The following is a 19,774-nucleotide window of genomic DNA, read 5'->3' as shown; positions in this document are numbered from 1 at the left end:
ACCATTTGTGGCCTGGTATTCACAGCTCGATACAAACTATAGGAGGACAGAACAATTGGTACCAGGATTGTTCTGGCAGCACATCTCCTAATTACGTGCCCGAGGTGTGACTGACAACGATCCAAACAGCCGACGAACGAGATGCCCGTTTGCAGCCATGCTTACACAGGCCCAAGATTGGATTGTGGTGAATGCTTCTTCACCAATTACTGGTGTTTGTCAGTGGATCTCAACACATTTTCAAGACAACAAACAAAGATCTTAAAATTTGATACAGAAGAGGCGAAGATTTACTGAGCATATTTCTGGCACAAATTGTGCCCAAAAGTGAACCAGATTATTATGTGTTTTATCCCTGTAATTTGTCTTACCAAATACAAGCGTAAAATAGGACATAGCTAAGAGTAGTCTAAGGGTATGTGCACACGATGCAGAAATGAAGCAGAAAATTTCTGCATCATTTCTGCATCTCCCTGGCAGAAAAAACGCATGCGGATTGTACATGCTTTTTTCCTGCGGAATACATGCGGATTCACATGCGTTTCCGCATGCGGATTGACAAGCGCTTTCCAGGCGATTTTAGCATCACTTGGAAAGTGCTTGACAGCTAGGTCACACTATATAAATCCATGCAACCAGCATGGATTTATATAGTGTGACCCGAGAGAATGGTAAAAATAAAAAATACATGTATACTTTACCCTCTGATGGCCCCCGGTGTCCTGCTCAGTTCTCCCTTGACGGCAACTGCCGACGTCAGCGCAGGTCCTTCAACTCAGTTGGTGCCGGGAACCAAGCAGGAGCGGTGCGCGGGCCGACAGTAGGTAAGTATACATTTATTTTTTATTTTATTCTTTTTTTAGGGTATGTGCACACGATGCAGAAATGCTCAGGATTTTTTCCTGAGCGTTTCTGCATCTCTCTGGCAGGAAAAAACGCATGCGGATTGTACATGCGGTTTCCTGCCAGGGACATGCGGAAATGAAGCGGTCTTCACTTTCATTTCCGCATGCGGGTTGACAAGCGCTTCCCAAGCGATTTTAGCATCACTTGGAAAGTGCTTGTCAACTTCACACTATATAAATCCATGCAGCCGGCATGGATTTATATAGTGTGTGATGTCAAAAAATAAATCTATACTTTACCCTCTGATGGCCCCCGGTGTCCTGCTTCATCGGTCCCGGCTGCCGGCAGTGAAGACTGTAGGACCTTCCGACGTCAGCGTCACGTGACCCGTCACATGACTCTGACGTCAGCGAAGGTCCTTCTTCATTCAACCGCGAAGTGCCCGGGAAGCCGGCAGGACGCAGCGCGGGCCGTCAGAAGGTGAGAATATATATATTTTTTATTTTATTCTTTTTTTTTTAATGGTACCTGGGTCTGCATGAGAGTCCTCTCATCCACACCCGGGTACCATCCGCACATTAGACCGCATGAAAAGCGCATCAACATATACAGTGATGCGGATTCCATGCGGTCTAATGCAAGTCAATGGCGGCAAAAGAGCAGCGTTTCCGCAAAATTAATTGACATGCTGCGGATTTTTGACCGCAGCGTTTACGCTGCGGAAAAATCCGCATCATGGGCACAGCACATGCGGATTTCCATTGGGGAACATTGCTTCCCTTCTACCATGCGTTTTTCATGCGTTTCCGCGGCGTTTACGCAACTGCAAAAACGCCGCGGAAACGCATGAAAAACGCATCGTGTGAACTCAGCCTTACAGCTTTTTTAATGGTACCTGGGTGTGGATGAGACTCTCCTCTCCTCCACACCCGGGTACCATCCGCATATTAGAACGTGCCAATAACGCAAGTACAAATGCAGTTTAGCGGAATTGGCGCGTTCTAATGCAAGTCAATGGCGGCGAAAACGCAGCGTTTACGCAAAATTAATTGACATGCTGCGGATTTTTGAGCGCAGCGTTTACGCTGCGGAAAAATCCGCATCATGGGCACAGCACATGCGGATTTCAATTGGGGAACATTGCTGCCCTTCTACCATGCGTTTTTAATGCGTTTCCGCAGCGTTTACGCAGCTGCAAAAACGCCGCGGAAGAGCATTAAAAACGCATCGTGTGAACACAGCCTTATAATGCAGCCAATTTATTTACTACTATATACTAACAACTTCTGACGGAAAAGTAAAGAAAAAAGGAAAGTAAAGACTGCAACTGATCAATGGCTGCCAATTGGTAGCATGTGTCAGGTGTCTGGTGCTGAGACCAGAAGAATAGCGTCTATCCGATAGGTCATTTTAGAGGTTTTTATTTCATTTGACCTCATAAGAAACAGTTGTGAAACTCCTCGCATTGGGAGTTCTTGATAGGCAAGTCTTCACACATGCCATCGGCTTTTACTATTTTTTGACTACTTTTACATTGTACATCTATTGGTTTTTCTTGGATACACACAGTACCTCCTGTACCTATGCTGCTTATCGGGTCCAAGCACCTTGACCCCCAGCGATCTTGTGACGTTGTAAATATCACATGGGCACTTCTGCTTATCAGGTGTAGCTAAAACATTCACAGGTCTATCAAACAGAACTACGGTCTCATCAGAAGGAATTGTGAAAGCTGCAGCACTTACGTAACATTAACAATGTTATGAGATCGCCTGGGGAACACAGCACACAACGTGGGGGTCCCGATCCAGGTGGGAAATGGCTTTTTTCTTATTTTATTCCGCACATTGTGGGAATTGAAAAGGGTTTGCCCTTTAGTAGACAATTACTTTAAACTGTAAGATAACTAGTCTACTGGCTCAAGTAACAAAAACATTTCTTTCAAGAAAAGAAAGCAGCAAGCTGCCAACCTTTGACTTGCATGACTGGGAAATAGCTTCACAGGAAAAGCAATTTCTGAATATTCCCACACTTAACATTTATAGTTAAGGAGTACAATAAAACTTCAGAATTCAGTGGCGTAGCCTATTTCCTGTACAGGAGTTTGGCACCAACAACTTATTTTCCATTGGCTAAATGTAGAAAATAATATGACAAATAGGTTTTCTTGGTTGCTTTTAAGACATTGAGTTTTTGTTACACGCACACCGCTAGGTTCAGATAGAGGCGAGACAGGTTACATGAATTCTTTGGAATCCTGGGGGAACCGTTACTCAGGGTGACCACAGACCATGTGCTGCAGCTTCTCTCAGGCACACAGGGGTATTGACCCTCAGGCACAGACACGTAGGTTGTTTCACTGGCTGACCAGACACACTTGACAAGAGTCCTCATAAACAGTAGAACAGTAGCATTTAATAAGAAGCCGCACAGCCAGTGCAAGTTAAGTCTTATGAGCAACAGGCTCCAGTAACAAACAGTACAGTTTCCTTAGCAGCACAGCAGTTCACAGTCTTCCCAGTAGTACAGGACAGCACAGTTGTAATGCAAAGGCACATTAATGAACACAGCATTTTTTACAGCTCAGTGAGATGGAGGGGGGGGGGGGGTTTGCTGAGGGAGATGACCCCTGTGACACCATTTCTTCCAGTCCTTATCTTTCTGCCTGACAATACTCTGCACTGTTAGTTCAGAAACTCTACCTGACCTCTGCTTAGCTTCACTCCTGACTTGAATCCTTTTCACTTGCAGGGGCGCTTCTGTGAGATACAGAACACACACACCACCTTTCTCTTCAGCTCCAGCCAGACAGTAAACAACTTCCCCACGATCCCCCTGGGGCTCTGCTAAAATGCTCCCCTTCTCCTGTGACTGTGTTAACCCCTCTAGTTGCTGGATGTTTCTGGAGCACAACACTTCCTGTCTCCTGTGCTTGTGTTACTTCTAATAGTTGCTGAATGCTTTTAAAGCAACAGCAGTACTTCTGCATGTCACATTTTATTCAATGTCTGTATGCCTGTGAAATTATCACATTATATCTCCGACTTGTGGACCAAAGTTCTACTGGATGGACACCTCACCCACCAAGGGAATATAATTTTCAAAGCTTTTTTTTATTGCTTCCAACCAGGCTTTTCATGTTATAACCCCTCTGACCTCAATCACTTAACTCCAGCAGGATAGTTGGCTGATCATTAAAAGAATCATTAATTCTATTGTAGTAGGGAAGCACCCCAGAGTTTGCAGCATGATCAACCACCGAGACGCAGCAACCAGGTGGCTATACAAAGAAATGGAACAATGTAAAACACACAGCTTGTGTTTGATTTTGAATCTATAATTGATGTAATAACCCTCAATGGTGTCCTGGAACATATTTGACTCATTTAAGGACTTGCATATTGATGACCTATTTAATATGAGATCGGTAGGGGTCCAACACCCAGCACCCTCTCCGATCTGCTGATATTTGCTCCTGCAGTGGCCAGATGTAAAGAGTGTATGGGTCAGAATACGCAGCTCTGTACATAGTTTTGTGGTTACTGCCAATTACTGCAGTTTATCTTCCTTTCACTGGAGATGCAGCAGAAATGAGCCGATTGGTGAAGGTTCTGAATGTCGAATCCCCACCAATCTCATATTAAGGACTCAATTAAGCTGTAATTGTTTCTTGTAAGTTTCTTGGCTTGCCTGTGTTTCTTAGGCTGCATTCACATGCAGCAGTCATGCCACAATTTTACACCACGGCAGCACTGTGCCGCTCTGGTCTTTCCACTGTTCCAGCACAATAGCTTAGTCTTGCAGGATTACAGCTGTTTTACTTGCAAGACTGTGCAGCCATTACTATCGATCACACAGTCTTGCAGGTGAATTAGCTGTTTCCATGCAAGATTAAAGGGGATTTCTCAGACTGTTTTACTTTTTTACTATGGGCATAAGAACTCACCCACTCACCTACTTATGGGTGAAGACATGCAAGTTGTGTGTGACTGGAAAAATCAGGTATCTACCAAGTCCTCTGCAATTTATAGCATCCCATTAATCTCAGTTAATGATTTCTCTGTATACAGTCCCTCCAGCTCTAGATGACCTCTCTAAAGAGATTTCTATTTAGGTCTATTGCTACCATGCGCTTGCAGAACATCAATCCTCCCTGCAGCATATCTACCCCCTTTACAGCATTTCTTCCAAAAATGTGAATCAGAGTGAAGGGTCTTCACTGGCAGCTTGAACACCATCATTAATTAGAGTGGAAGAACCGAATGAATATTTACTATCAGACTGAATTCATTTCAACTCCATCAACTTCCTACTTCTATGGCAAGATTCACATACAGTACGTGTGACTGTTACCATCCCAAAAAAATTACTGATTTTTTTCACCCTAGTTGCATTAGAAACTAGGAAGAAAAGCTGAAGTACAATTATGTTTTCCTAGTTTCATCTCATGGATCCCCATAGGCTTTAATAGCCATGTCTCATCTGCAAAATGGATGAGAATAGGAAATGCTCTGAGTCTCACGGTCCGGAAACACTGAGCTGTTTTTAAAACTGATGTGTGTATGGATCAATAAAAGTCTATGGGTCACTGTGTTGTTCAAGAAAAAAAAAAGGATCTCTCCAAGATGTGTCACAGGGATGTGTGAATTTAGCCTTGCAGATGACGGCATTCTGGACGATAGACCCAGGTCAAACACCCAATGCCTATGCGGATCTACAAATTACAGTAATGACACAGAGCTACTATGAGTAAGCTTTTTAGAAACCCACTGAAGTTTAAAGGGAACCTGCCACTAGGTTTTACCTATAATGGCCACAGTCCCAATACATTACTAACAAGCACACAATATTCCCCGGACAGCCCTGAATACCTTCGAAAAAAAATCTTTGAAGTTGTTCATCACTACATTCTAATGTTCTAATGGGCACCAAGCGGTCTGATGGGCGATCCCAGATCATGCATAGTGCCCCCTCTCTGCCTTGTAATGCTGCCCCTCCATTTATGTTTGATGCACACATCCATCAAAGAGGCTGATGCTTTGCCGCCTGTGTGGATGAAGTAGAATATGTTATCCGCATCATTCATACAAGGCAGATCACAGTGCATATTACAGTACAGCGCTGGAAAACTTTAAAGATTTTTGTGAGCCACAAGGCAGTGCCTATAGAGAATAGTAGGCTTGTTAGAAATGTATTGAAGTGAACCGTCACCATGAAAAAGAAGTCCAATTTGCAAGCACCATGTCATATAGCAGGGGGAGATGAGCAGATTAATGTATAGTTTAGGGGGGAAAGATTCAAAATAACCTGGGTTTTTAATCATTTAATCCTCCCTATGGAAGATGGGCGATCCTATCAGTGACTGACAGCTTTATTTGTATAGGTGTGCATGCAGAGATAGCTGTCAGTCACGGATAGGAAAGCCCACTGTGCCAAAAATCCCAGAAAGAGCAGAGGATTCAATGATGGAAATACAGGTTATACTGAATCTTTTCTCACAAAACTATATATCAATCTGCCCAGCTCCTCGCTCTATAACATGGTGCCTGCACATTAAACTGCTTTTTCATGGTGACAGGTTCCCTTTAAAAGACTAGAGAAAGTGGAAGCAATGGCTTCTATATGGAAATCCTAATCACAGGGGATCTATAAGGGGAACTTGCCAGGGCGATTTTACTGATATAAAACTAGTGGTAAGGCTTAATAGGCTTTAGTACAACAGTAAACAGGATTCATGTTTTATAGTACCGTAATCTGATGAGCCGCCGTTGACAAATTAAGCTTTGTAAATTTGCCTGCAAGTGGTGGCATTTCCAGGCTAATTTTCATATGCATATCTCATGATTTCTGGCTCATCGGATTACTACAAAAGTGGTAATTAGACTTACCGGTAATTGTGTTTCCAGGAGACCATCCTGACAGCACCATGGAGGACGTCCTCCTAAGCCTTCCAGGGACAGGAAACACAAGAGGTTAAAAGCCCCCCCCCCCCCCCCCCCTCCCATCCTGTGTTTTTTCTAAGTACCACAACTGGATGGATGCAACACTTATTAATCTCTACATACACATGTAACTTCACAATGTATAGACATTCAAGGAGGGAGAGAAACTAACTGTGCTGTCAGGATGGACTCCTGGAAACACAATTACCGGTAAGTCTAATTACCGCTTTAGAGGATGTCTCCCTGACAGCACCATGGAGAATACCAAAGTATTTCCCTAGGGTGGGACTACCACATGGAGAACCTTCCTGCCAAAAGCTACTCCCTGTCCTGCCAGGACATCCATTTTATAGTGCCTAGAAAAGGTACTCAGACTTGCCCATGTTGCTGCAGCGCATATTTGTTCTAAAGAGGCCCCACCTTTTTCTGAGACTGAACGAGTAGAGTGGGCTTTCAACCCTTCCGGGGGACTGTTCCCCTCTGCTGAATAGGCGAGCCCTATCGTGGATCTAATCCACCTGGGGGTGGTCTTCTTAGATGCTTTTTTTCCCCTTTTTCCTACCAGCATACTGGATGAACATGTTATGATTAGTGTTGAGCGAGTATGTTCTGTTCGAGTATGCTCGGGCCGAGCTCCGAATATTTATAGCTGCTCGGTGATATGGTTGAATCGCTCCCGTGTGCATGATTTGCAACTGTTTGACAGCTTTATTACACGTGAGGAATGTGTACATTCCTCCCATGTAATAAAACTGTCAAACAGTGGCAAATCATGCACACGGGAGCGATTTAACCTTATCACCGAGTAGCTATAAATATTCGGAGCTGGGCCCGAGCATACTCGGCGAAAGGGTTAATAGAACTTACTCGCTCAACACTAGTTATGATCTATTCTCCAATCACGAGTGGTCTCAAGGTAACTAATGACCGACTGTCTCATATCTAAGGAATGGAAAAACTGTTCTTTCGGATTTTTTGGGGAATTGGCAAAATGACGACAGGACAATGTCTTGATTGATATTTTTTGTAGAGACTACCTTAGGGAGAAACCCTGGCTTTAACCTCAGCATGATTCTATCGTCATAAATCTGCAAATATGGATTTTCCATGAATAATGCCTGTAGTTCCCCCACCCTCTTAGCAGTGTTGATAGCAACTAGAAAGGCTGTCTTAAGGCTAAGCCTAATGATATTTATTTCCTTGGCTGGCTTGTATGGCTGCTTGCATAGGGCATTAAACACTAAATTAAGATCCCACGGTGGAACAGATCTTTTTACCCAAGGCCTTAGCCTCTGAACTGCCTTTGCAAACCTGGCTATCCATGGATGTGAAGCTAGAGGGTTGTTCCACTGCAGAGCTTCCACTTTATAAACAGATTTTCCTATAAATAGCTAAGGTGACTGGTTTTCGACTTGCCAGTATCATAGTTATGACCTGATCTGATAGGCCTTGGGATTTCAAAATCTGCCTCTCAGGATCCAAGCCAAGAGGTGTAATCAGCCCAAGTTCTGATATAAGACTGGTCCCTGGAAAAGGAGATCTTTCCTTAAGGGAAGCAATATTGAATCATCCAGGGCCATCTTGGACAAAGGGGGGAACCAACTCCTTCTTGGCCAGAAAGGGACTATCAGAATTATCTTTATCTGATCTTCCTGTATTTTCCTTAGGACCCTTGGAATCAAGAGTAAGGGAGGGAAGGAGTAATAGAGACTTTCTGACCATGCCTGGGATAACGCATCAATTCCCGTTGGGTTGTCCTGGGGAGTTAAATTTCTTGGTCTTTCCATTTTTTCTCGTTACGAACAGGTCTATCTGTGGGACACCCCATCAGTGACACAAAGTGTGGAAAACCTCCCCATTTATTTCCTATTCTGAAGGTAGAACTTCTGGTCTGCTTAGCAAATCTGCTGATTGTGAGCAATTTTAAGTGGACTGCCGAGATTGATAGGGCAAACTTTTCTAACCGGACAAATATTTTCGATGCCAGACTTTGAAGTATTGTGTGTCTCGGGCCTCCCTGATGTCGCAAAAAACATACCATCGTCGTATTGTCCGACAGTATCTTTATGTGTTTGTTTCATACCAGGTAACCATTACGCCGAAGAACTTCCCACGCAGCGATAAGTTCCCGGTAGTCTGATGACATAGCCTGAACCTCTAGAGACCAAGCCCCTTGAAAATATTTTCCTCTATGTGGCCACCCCAACCTGACTGACTTGCGTCGGTCGTGATGACTACAACTGGAGAGGGAACCCAGTCTAACCCCAGCTGAAGAATTTCTGGGACTGTCCACCACCCCAGACTCTCTTTTGTTATCCCTGACAGAGGCATTAACTTGTCTAGGGACAATTGCTTTTTGTTTCAACGAGATAAAAATGCTTTTTACAGTTCCCTTAAATGAAAATGACTCCACCTCCCACAAGGAATGCAGGCTGTCATCAATCCGAGAATCTTCATTGCTGACCTGATCGAGCAACGACTTCTTGAAAATTGAAATACCTTGTCTATTATCGCTTTTTGTTTCACCGTTGGTAGAAACAAGGTTCTTAGACGGGAGTCTAAAGTGACCTCTAAGAAGATCTTTCTGGTTCCCGGGACTAGGTCCGACTTTTCCCAATTTGTCAACCAACCTAGATTTTTTAGGGTGGACACTGTAAATTGTATGTGTTCCTGTAGCTCTAAATGAGAACCGGCCACAAATAAAAAGTTATCTAGGTAAGGGACCATGATGACTCCTGTTTTCCTCAGGTAAGATACAATCTCTGCTACTAACTTGGTAAAGACCCGCGGGGCAGAGGCTAGGCCGAAGGGTAGGCAACAGAACTGGAAGTGGTGAACATGATCACCGTACCTGACAGCGAAACTAAGATATTTTTGATACTGTTGATGAATGGGAACATGATAGTATGCCTTTTTTTAGATCCAAGGTGCACATTACTGCGTATTTGTCTATTAGAGGGATTGTCGACTTGATCAACTCCATCTTGAAACACTTGTATGTTACCCACAGATTTAATGGTTTTAGGTTTATAATTATCCACGTTTCCCCTGATGGCTTTTTTATGGAAAACAGTCTCGAGTAGTGGCCCTGAAACTGCTCGTTTTGGGAAACCGCAATTATTTGCAGAAAGTTCTGAACTTTTGACCACATGGGGGGAAATTTTTACTGTAGGTTGGGACTCGGTTAAAATGAACCTTTCGGGTGGGTACTGGAAAAATTCTATCCTGTACCCTGTACTCAGAGTATTTAACACCCACTGATTTGGAGTTATGGACTGCCAGCCTGAGATGAGCTTACTAAGTCGCCTGACTGACTATCCCCTGACCATGTCTTTAACCAGATAGCCTGTCTAGTTGTGTTTGATAACACACTATTTGTGGCTGCAAATCTGACGGATTCTGCTGAAGTGTCAGCCATGAAACCTGTCGCCAATCTCAGTAAGGGAAGTGATTTTAGGATAGTATCCCTAGGAGTCTTAGATCTCAACTGTTCTTCAAGATCGTCGACCCAAATGTACATAGACCTGGCAACAGATGTTGCCGCAATATTAGTTTTAATGATAGCTGCTGAAGTCTCCCAGGTCCTTTTTAAAAGGCCATCCGCCTTCCTGTCAATCGGGTCATCAGTCTAGAAGAGTTCTCAAAGGGGATTGAAGATTTTTTAGCTATCTTGGCTACCGGGACGTCAATCTTGGGAATCTCCTCCCATGTTTTAATGTCCTCAGGGTCAAATGGTAGATGGAGTCTAAAGTCTCGTGGGACGACTAGTCTCTTTTCAGCGTCTTCCCACTCTTCCAGGATCATAGCCCAGATATGGTTGTTAACCAGGAAAACTCTGTTTCTCTGTGACCTGAGGCCTCCGAACATCTCATGCTGTACGGAATGAGATTTAGGAGTCTCTTCCACCTGCATGGTGTTTCTGACAGACCTCAAGAGTTCGTCCGTATACTCTGACAAAAACAGGTATCTCTTTCTTTCTTCTGGCGGGTTAGAAGCCGTGTCATCTTCCTCGTCGTCCTCAGACACGTAGGATTGTGGCTCATCCTCTGAACTAAGTTCCATCTCCCACCTAGGCCTCTTTGCTCAGGGCCTGGGATGAAACTAGGCCAGAAATGGAGGCTTGAACCTCTTCCCTGATCCTGCACCTCATGTCTGCCAGGATGGACAGCTGTTCCTCCCAAACTATCCTGGAAGTGCATCTCTCACATAAGTATTTTCCACATGCTAGGGGCAACTTAGTGTTACAGATGACACATCTCTTAGGCTTCCCAGTATCCTTTTTATTATCCTTCTTAACTGTCATTAGTGGATTAGTGGGAACCCTGTCCTATAAGACATAGAGGGACAGGGAGGAATATATAATTTATTTAAGGGGGAAAAACTATAGCCAGTATCCCCAGAATACCCTGTTCCATAGGACCATCCCTACTCACGTGCACCATGGAAGGCTCAGATGGGGTCTCAGTTTTACCAGAGTCCTCCATCCTTAACAGTCACCAGCACAGCAGATACACAGAACACAGGCAAGCCTTTTTATACTACCTGTCCTGTTGTCTTCTCTGCTTCATGCGTTCCAGCCTGAAACGCACGCCGACTGCACCTTTAAATTTGAAAAAAAAGCGCGCGCTCCCGCCGGAAGTGCGTCACATCGGGTCCTGGAGGCATCGCGCTCAGGAGGGCTGCGCTGGAGCCATCAGCCCTCGCCAGAGGGAAGCGGCTCCGAGGCCAGGAGCAGCGATACACTGGCCCGGCTGAGGGGGCCAGTCAGCTACGGACATCTTCTCAGGGGGAAGGAGAAGCTAGGCCACCCGATCCCCCTGGGTCCGCCATCCGGTAAGATCTTCGGGTCCACAGACCCTTTGCTCCTCTCCTGTTCCTATCCTCCCACGGACAGGAAAAGCACAGGAGGATGGGGGGCTTTTAACCTCTCATGTTTCCTGTCCCTGGAAGGATTAGGAGGACGTCCCCCATGGAGCTGTCAGGGGCACGTCCTGGAAAAAGATCCTAGTTACTTACCGGTAACGGGATTTTACAGAGCCCATGACAGCACCACCTGAGAGAGGGTATCCGCCCACCAAGGACAGGAACCTACTGAATAAAAAGGCGGTACCTCTCTTCCGCATCAGTTTTTGTTTTAGAGCATGAGAGGGCCTCCGAAAACCGGTTAATACATAACCGCCACCTCAACATCTACTATATAATTGTCTTATCCCGTCTGTGTGTCTGTCTGTGTGTCTGTCTGTGTGTCTGTCTGTGTGTCTGTCTGTGTGTCTGTCTGTGTGTCTGTCTGTGTGTCTGTCTGTGTGTCTGTCTGTGTGTCTGTCTGTGTGTCTGTCTGTCCAGGAAATCCCGCGTCGCTCATTGGTCCGCCAGCGGCCAATCAGCGCCGCGGGATTTCAGAAAAAAAATGGCGGCCGTTAGCGGCTCATCTGCGGGACGGAGCTCAGTGGCCGGTACCGGCAGAAGGACCCCGACCGCCGGACCCATCTGCGGGACGGAGATGCAGCCGGGAGATGAGCGGCGCGAGGCGCTCATCTCCCGGCCAGTAGAAGCGGAAGGACCGCCGGCGCCGCTGACCTCCATGCGGAAGGGAGGACCGGGGAGCGGCGCTGCGGGTCGGGATACTTCTGCTGCCAGAGCCCGCTCATGTCCCGGGTTCTCGCAGCGGAAGTAGCCGCACAGGCAGCGCCGCTCCCCGGTCCTCACCAAGACGATTCAATGATTGGTCGGGTCCGAAGACCGCGACCAATCACTGATCTTAGCGAAAAAGTTAAATACCGCTGTGCTGATTGGTCGAAGACGCTGCCCGCGACCAATCACCGATTTGGGCGCCAAATTTAAATATCGGCCGCGACCAATCAGAACAGCGGTGTTTAAATCTGGAGCCGAGATCAGTGATTGGTCGCGGGCAGCGTCCGCGACCAATCAGCACAGTAGTGGTTAACTTTAGCCGCAAGATCAGTGATTGGCCGCGGGCCAAGACCGCGACCAATCACCGATTTGTGCGGCACATTTAAATAGCGGCCGCAAACAATTGGATGTCAGCGGCGCTGCCTGTGCGGATAGTTCCGCTCCGAGAACCCGGGACATGAGCGGGCGCTCGCAGCAGAAGTATCCCGACCCGCAGCGCCGCTCCCCGCTCCTCCCGTCACACCCTAGCCGCTGATGTCCCCACAGTATCCGCATGGTGTTACAAAGGTCCGGACATTTGTGTTAAAAATCGCTGATTGGTCGCTGGTGCTGCCCGCGACCAATCACCGATTTGGGCGCCAAATTTAAATATCGGCCGCGACCAATCACCGATCTTTGCTCCACATTTAAACACCACTGTACTGATTGGTCGCGGACGCTTTTTAAATGTGGCGCCAAAATCGGTGATTGGTCGCGGCCGATATTTAAATTTGGCGCCCAAATCGGTGATTGGTCGCAGTCAGCGTCCGCGACCAATCAGCACAATAGTGTTTAACTTTGGCGCCAAGATCAGTGATTGGTCGCGGGCCAAGACAGCGACCAATCACCGATTTGTGCGGCAGATTTAAATAGCAGCCGCGACCAATTGGATGTCAGCGCCGCTCCCCGGTCCTCCCTTCACACCCTAGCCGCCTGGATGTCAGCGGCGCTGCCTGTGCGGATACTTCCGCTCCGAGAACCCGGGACATGAGTGAGCGCTCGCAGCAGAAGTATCCCGACCCGCAGCGCCGCTCCCCGGTCCTCCCTTCACACCCTAGCCGCTGATGTCCCCACAGTATCCGCATGGTGTTACAAAAATCCGGACATTTGTGTTAAAAATCGCTGATTGGTCGCTGGCGCTGCCCGCGACCAATCACCGATTTGGCGCCCAAATCGGTGATTGGTCGCGGGCAGCGCCAGCGACCAATCAGCGATTTTTAACACAAATGTCCGGACCTTAGTAACACCGTGCGGATACTGTGGGGACATCAGCGGCTAAGATGTGAAAGGAGGACCGGGGAGCGGCGCTGCGGGTCGGGATACTTCTGCTGCGAGCGCCCGCTCATGTACCGGGTTCTCAGAGTGGAAGTACCCGCACAGGCAGCGGAGCTCCCCGGTCCTCACGAATACGATTCCGCTCCCCGCTCCTCACCAATACAATTCGCTGATTGGTCGCGCTCTGCGCACGCGACCAATCACCGATCTTGCCGCCACATTTAAACAACGCTCTGCTGATTGATCTCGGCCAGCGTCCACGACCAATCAGCAGTATTGGCGCAAAATTTAAACACCGCTCTGCTGATTGGTCGCGGTTGTGGGCCGTGACCAGTCAGCGTTTTTTGTGCCAAATTTAAACAACACTCTGCTGATTGGTCACGGTCGCCGACTCCGCGACCAATCAGCAGTATTGGGGCCAAATTTAAACCCCGCTCTGCTGATTGGTCGCGGCCGCCAGCCACCAACACTTAGCGAGATTGGCGCCAAATTTAAACACCGCTCTGCTGATTGGTTGAGGCCAAATTTAAACAACGCTCTGCTGATTGGTCGCGGTCGCCGGCCTCGACCAATCAGCGATTTTGGCGCCAAATTTAAACCCTGCTCTGCATCGCTCTGCTGATTGGTCGTGGTCGCGGTCGCGACTAGTCAGCAGTATCGGTGCCAAATTTAAACACGCTCTCCAGTCCTCACTAACACGGCTTGCTGAATGGTCGCGGCTGCCGCCCGTGACCAATCACCGATATTGCCGCCAAATTTAAACACCGCTTTGCTGATTGGTCGCGTTTGCCGAACGCGACCAATCAGCGATTTTGGCGCAAAATTTAAACACAGCTCTGCTGATTGTGCCCGGTTGGCCGCATACCTATTCTAGAATACCCGATGCGTTAGAATCGGGCCACCATCTAGTTTGTAATAAACACCTTAAAAAGTGCACACCATAGTGATAAAGGGGAGGGAATTAATAGGGTGCTGTCATGGGCTCCGTAAAATCCCGTTACCGGTAAGTAACTAGGATCTTTTCCCCTTCTCCCATGACAGCACCACCTGAGAGATTTATAGAGATCAGACACCAGAGGGAGGGATCACCGCTTGCAACACCTTCCTACCAAAGGACAGATCAGTAGAAGAGGAAAGGTCAAGACGGTAATGTTTGTAAAATGTAGCGGGGGATGACCAAGTTGCCGCCTTACATATGATGTCGATGGGCACATCCGCCTTCTCAGCCCAGGAAGCAGCTACCGCTCTGGTGGAGTGGGCCTTCAGGTTCTCTGGAACCGGCAGATTGCTAGAAGAGTAGGCTAAGGTAATAGTATCCCTGACCCATCTAGCTATGGTCCCTCTTGTAACCTTATGTCCTTTCCTAGCCCCCTGAAAGGATATAAATAAGGCGTCACTCTTCCTCCAGGCTTTTGTCACCTCCAAATACTGGACTAACACCCTCCTAACAGCTAAGGTGTGAAGCTTATGTTCCTCAGAATCCCTAGGATTAGGATAGAAGGAAGGGAGAGTGATTACTTGCGTCCTATGGAATTTGGAGGCTACCTTCGGAAGATAGGCTGGGTCTGGTCTTAAGATTACTCTATCCATACATACTTGAGTGAATGGATGGTTAACAGATAGTGCGTGTAAGTCACTGACTGATGTCAGGGCTACCAGTAGGGCAGTCTTTAAAGTTAGGATTTTTTCTGAAACTTCCTCTAAGGGCTCAAAGGGAGGTTTGGTTAGTGCCTCTAGAACCAAATTAAGGTCCCAATGAGGCATCCTTGGAGTATGAATAGGCCTGGACCTATCACAAGCTTTAATAAATCTAATGATCCACCTATTCGCCGCCAAGTCATAATTATATAATGCCCCCAGAGCTGATACTTGTACCTTAAGAGTACTGGTGGCTAGTCCCATGCTTAACCCCTGATGCGGAAGAGAGGTACCGCCTTTTTATTCAGTAGGTTCCTGTCCTTGGTGGGCGGATACCCTCTCTTAGGTGGTGCTGTCATGGGAGAAGGGGAAAATATATTACTTTTATTGCAGTACTAAAACCTATACAGCCTTACTAGTGTCAGTAATAAAATCTTCCTGACACGTTCCTTTTAAACTCCAGTCATCCCTAGAGCTTATTTTCCCTGTATTAGTCAGGCCTCTTTCACTTGTCCAAATATTTTCGGTACTGGATAAAACAGTACCGGAGATATAAGTGTCCATGTGTGCCACATCAGTATCACATGTACCGGCAAATGGGAATCAGTGTACAGTTTGCACTGTTCCCAAGCACCGATGCTGAACGCTGCCCTCATCATGGTTCTATACTTGCGCTGGCAAGGGACAATGTTGAGAGTAGTATTCTGCCTCCGCTGTGTCCTGGTGTAAAAATAATAAAATACAAAAATCCTTATACTCACCTGTCCGAAGAAGATGTCCCCCGCTGTAACGCATTTGACCGCTCATGGCGAGGAGCCGGGGAGATTGACTCGCTCTAGCAAGCGGGTCCTGGATCTGCGCTCAGTGAACGGTGTCCTGTCACTATCTGAGCTCCGCGCAGCTACGGGGCCCGCTCGCTGGAGCAAGTAATTGTCCCGGCTCTTCGGCATAAGTGGTCAGGTGGATTACAGCGCGGGACATCTTCGGACAGGTGAGTATAAGGAATTTTTTATTTTATTCTCATTTTTATACCCCGACACAGCGTGGGGCAGAATACTACTCTCATCATTGTCCCTTGCCAGCACTGATCGCTGCACAAGCAGGGGACAATCATGAGGGCACCATTCTGCATGCGGCGCGTGGGAACAACTCTAACTGTACACGGATTCCCAGGCGCCAGTACGTGTCACACTGATGACACACGGATGTCATCCATGTGTCATCAGTGTGCATGTGTGCGTGACGTTTTGCAGCCTGTGCTGCGGTTAAAAAAAAGGACAAGTCAGCATGTTTTGCCCATGGACACACGTTCCATGGAAACACACTGACATGAACAAAGACCCATTCATTTGAATGGGTCTACATGTATCAGTGTCTCTAGTTTGTGTGGAAACGGACACCACATGTACTCCAAACACTGACGTCTGAAAGGCGCCTCACTGCCAGAGATGCTGTATGCAATATAGTCACTGTCCTGAAATACCTTCTTATGCTTATAATACATTATGTAGTATAGCTTGATGTGCTAAGCACACAGGAAGAAGTACTACTGATTTACAGCAGGAAGCGATTTGCACACACATCAGTTATGAGCATACGGTACGACTTTCCCTGCAATGCTGTTCTTCATCGTTAGTATATGGTGAATGCACACATTACTCACTGCACTGAGTACTTACCCCGACTGTGATGGTTCGTGTTGTCCCTCCTTACTTATTGTAACCGGTGCCATATTAAAATCTGGAAAGAGAAAAGAGTAATGCATATTAGGCCATGGCCCCACTATCAGTATTTGGTCAGTATTCTTTCTCAGCAGTAGGATCCAAAACCAGGAGTGGGTGATAAATGCAGAATTGGTGACTTGTTTCTATTATACCTTTTCTCTGATTGTTCCTCGTCTGGTTTTGGTTCCTACTCCTGAACAAAAATACTGACCAAATACTGATAGTGGGGCCGTGGCCTAACACACAGTTTGGTTTTCACAAAGTTTGCTACTTCAGTTATTTATTGTAGCAATATGCAATAACTAGATTGTTATGAAAAGTGATTAGATTAATGCAAAAATGCAAAGTCATTTCTGGCAAGAAAAGTAATTTAATCACGAAAACTCAATTTTGGCCCTATCATTAACCCCTTCACAACATTTGACATAAGTTTACGTCATGGTCGAGAAGGGGTTCCCGTAAAATGACGTAAACTTACGTCATGGCGATCATGCGGGCATTAAAGTTCGGACCTACAAATTACTTTCTGATGCTGTAGCATAGACTGTGAAATATTATTATATGTCTCGCTGTTCTTTGTTATGCCCCCTGAATGTAACACCATTCATACCTCTGTAAATACACCTGTTAATTGTTTCAACCTCATATCTTGTGAGTGTGTATGAAGCATGGACAAGGGTTTCCCGAGTCAACCCATGGAAGAAGACCCTCCTGCATACCACTACAGCTCCTAGCAAGATTCGGGTGGAAACACTGCGCCATATTGCGGTGACAACTACCAGGCACCCTGCCTACGGAGGTGGCTTAAAGGGGTGTTACATAGTGGTTGCAGGAGTATGAGCTCTGTAACGGTTCACACCTCCAGGGAGTGTACATGCACACTGGTGATTTTTATTCCACATCTAACATAGTGGGAGTTCCAGGCGGAAGCTGCCAGAAGCATGGACAAGTCACTTCTTTTTGCTGCATCACAATTTTAGAAGCTTGAAGCAATTGAAAGAAGTTATGAAAAGCAGAACATATGGACAGGAATGGGATTTGTACATTTCTGATCATATATTCCTATTTTTTATGTTTTTAGCTCTTTTTCAGGCAGGTTCCAAGTGAAATAAGCCTGAAAAGGACGTTGTGTGCACCCACCCTTATGGTGGAGCTTCTCAGACCCCATTATAAGTCAATGGGATCTGTGAGGAGCAGTTGGGGCATAAATGCAAACCCCCGCAAAACGGTATTTGAATGTATGCCCCGACAGTGCCACCGAGCGTGTCCCTAAACTCAATGCGAAGCACGAGTGATGAGCGAGAAAGTTCAGTCAACCCTTTCGGCGAGCATGCTTGGGTGCTCACCGAGTATCTTCAGCGTGCTCGGGTGTTATGTTTCAGTCCCTCCGTGCTTATGATTTGCGACTGTTTGACAGCTTTAATACATATGAGGAATGCCTAAGAAACAGACATTCCTCACATGTATTAAAGCTGTCAAACTGTCACAAATCATGCGCATGGAGTGATTAAAACATGACACCTGAGAACGCTGAAGACACTTGGAAAACACCCGAGCATGCTCGCTCATCACTAGAAAGCAACCTAAGTCATATGATGAATGCAGATGTGAACAGCTCCTTAGACACTCACAGAAATTGATGCAATACCGATAAAATACTGATGCAATACGGATTGAACACATTCCATAAACTTAATTGGGGTTTTCTGTATGCCAATGGATGGAAGTAGGATGTGGATGGCCCCATAATGTAACATTTGCTCTGTATCATGGATAGAAAAGAACAGATGAGAACCTGCTGATAAGAATAGAGCCTCGCCGGATCGGCCAGAACACGGACGTATGCGGGTCACTGATATGACATTGCGGCTCTGCAGGCTGATCACCTCTGCTCCTGCTCACCTCTGCACCTGGCTGCTCACCTCTGCTCCCGGCTGCTCACCTCTGCACCCGGCTGCACACCTCTGCACCCGGCTGCACACCTCTGCTCCCGGCTGCACACCTCTGCTCCCGGCTGCTCACCTCTGCACCCGGCTGCACACCTCTGCACCCGGCTGCACACCTCTGCACCCGGCTGCACACCTCTGCACCCGGCTGCACACCTCTGCACACCTCTGCACCCGGCTGCTCACCTCTGCACCCGGCTGCTCACGGCTGCTCACCTCTGCACCCGGCTGCTCACCTCTGCACCCGGCTGCTCACCTCTGCACCCGGCTGCTCACCTCTGCACCCGGCTGCACACCTCTGCACCCGGCTGCACACCTCTGCACCCGGCTGCTCACCTCTGCTCCCGGCTGCTCACCTCTGCTCCCGGCTGCTCACCTCTGCTCCCGGCTGCACACCTCTGCTCCCGGCTGCACACCTCTGCTCCCGGCTGCACACCTCTGCACCCGGCTGCACACCTCTGCACCCGGCTGCTCACCTCTGCACCCGGCTGCACACCTCTGCACCCGGCTGCTCACCGCTGCACCCGGCTGCTCACCGCTGCACCCGGCTGCTCACGGCTCCACACCTCTGCACCCGGCTGCTCACCTCTGCACCCGGCTGCACACCTCTGCACCCGGCTGCTCACCTCTGCACCCGGCTGCACACCTCTGCACCCGGCTGCACACCTCTGCACCCGGCTGCTCACCGCTGCACCCGGCTGCTCACCGCTGCACCCGGCTGCACACCTCTGCA

The 19,774-nt window shown here is 47.4% G+C and overlaps 1 protein-coding gene across 15 annotated transcripts in view; it reads right to left on the bottom strand.

The window, feature by feature from the left end:
- The window catches only part of LOC141176011 (uridine phosphorylase 1-like), a 214,332-nt gene that overhangs the window by 194,207 nt on the left and 351 nt on the right, over positions 1–19,774 (bottom strand). For 13 of the 15 annotated variants that reach the window (XM_073659970.1, XM_073659968.1, XM_073659971.1 and 10 more), the window contains exon 2: positions 17,051–17,111. In XM_073659970.1, the coding sequence (XP_073516071.1) occupies positions 17,051–17,103 (53 nt within the window). In that variant the 5' untranslated portion in view covers positions 17,104–17,111. Of the gene's footprint in view, positions 1–15,608; positions 15,724–17,050; positions 17,112–18,981; positions 19,067–19,774 lie in introns of those variants that run through there. The other 2 variants (XM_073659972.1, XM_073659969.1) reach the window with 2 other exon arrangements.

The sequence above is a fragment of the Phyllobates terribilis genome, unplaced genomic scaffold (genome assembly GCF_046119375.1).
Source record: "Phyllobates terribilis strain yellow unplaced genomic scaffold, ASM4611937v1 Scaffold_16__1_contigs__length_26959993, whole genome shotgun sequence".
NCBI lineage: Eukaryota > Metazoa > Chordata > Amphibia > Anura > Dendrobatidae > Phyllobates > Phyllobates terribilis.
The sequence above is the reverse complement of the archived record's forward strand: the minus strand, read 5'-3'. Positions and strand labels throughout refer to the sequence as shown.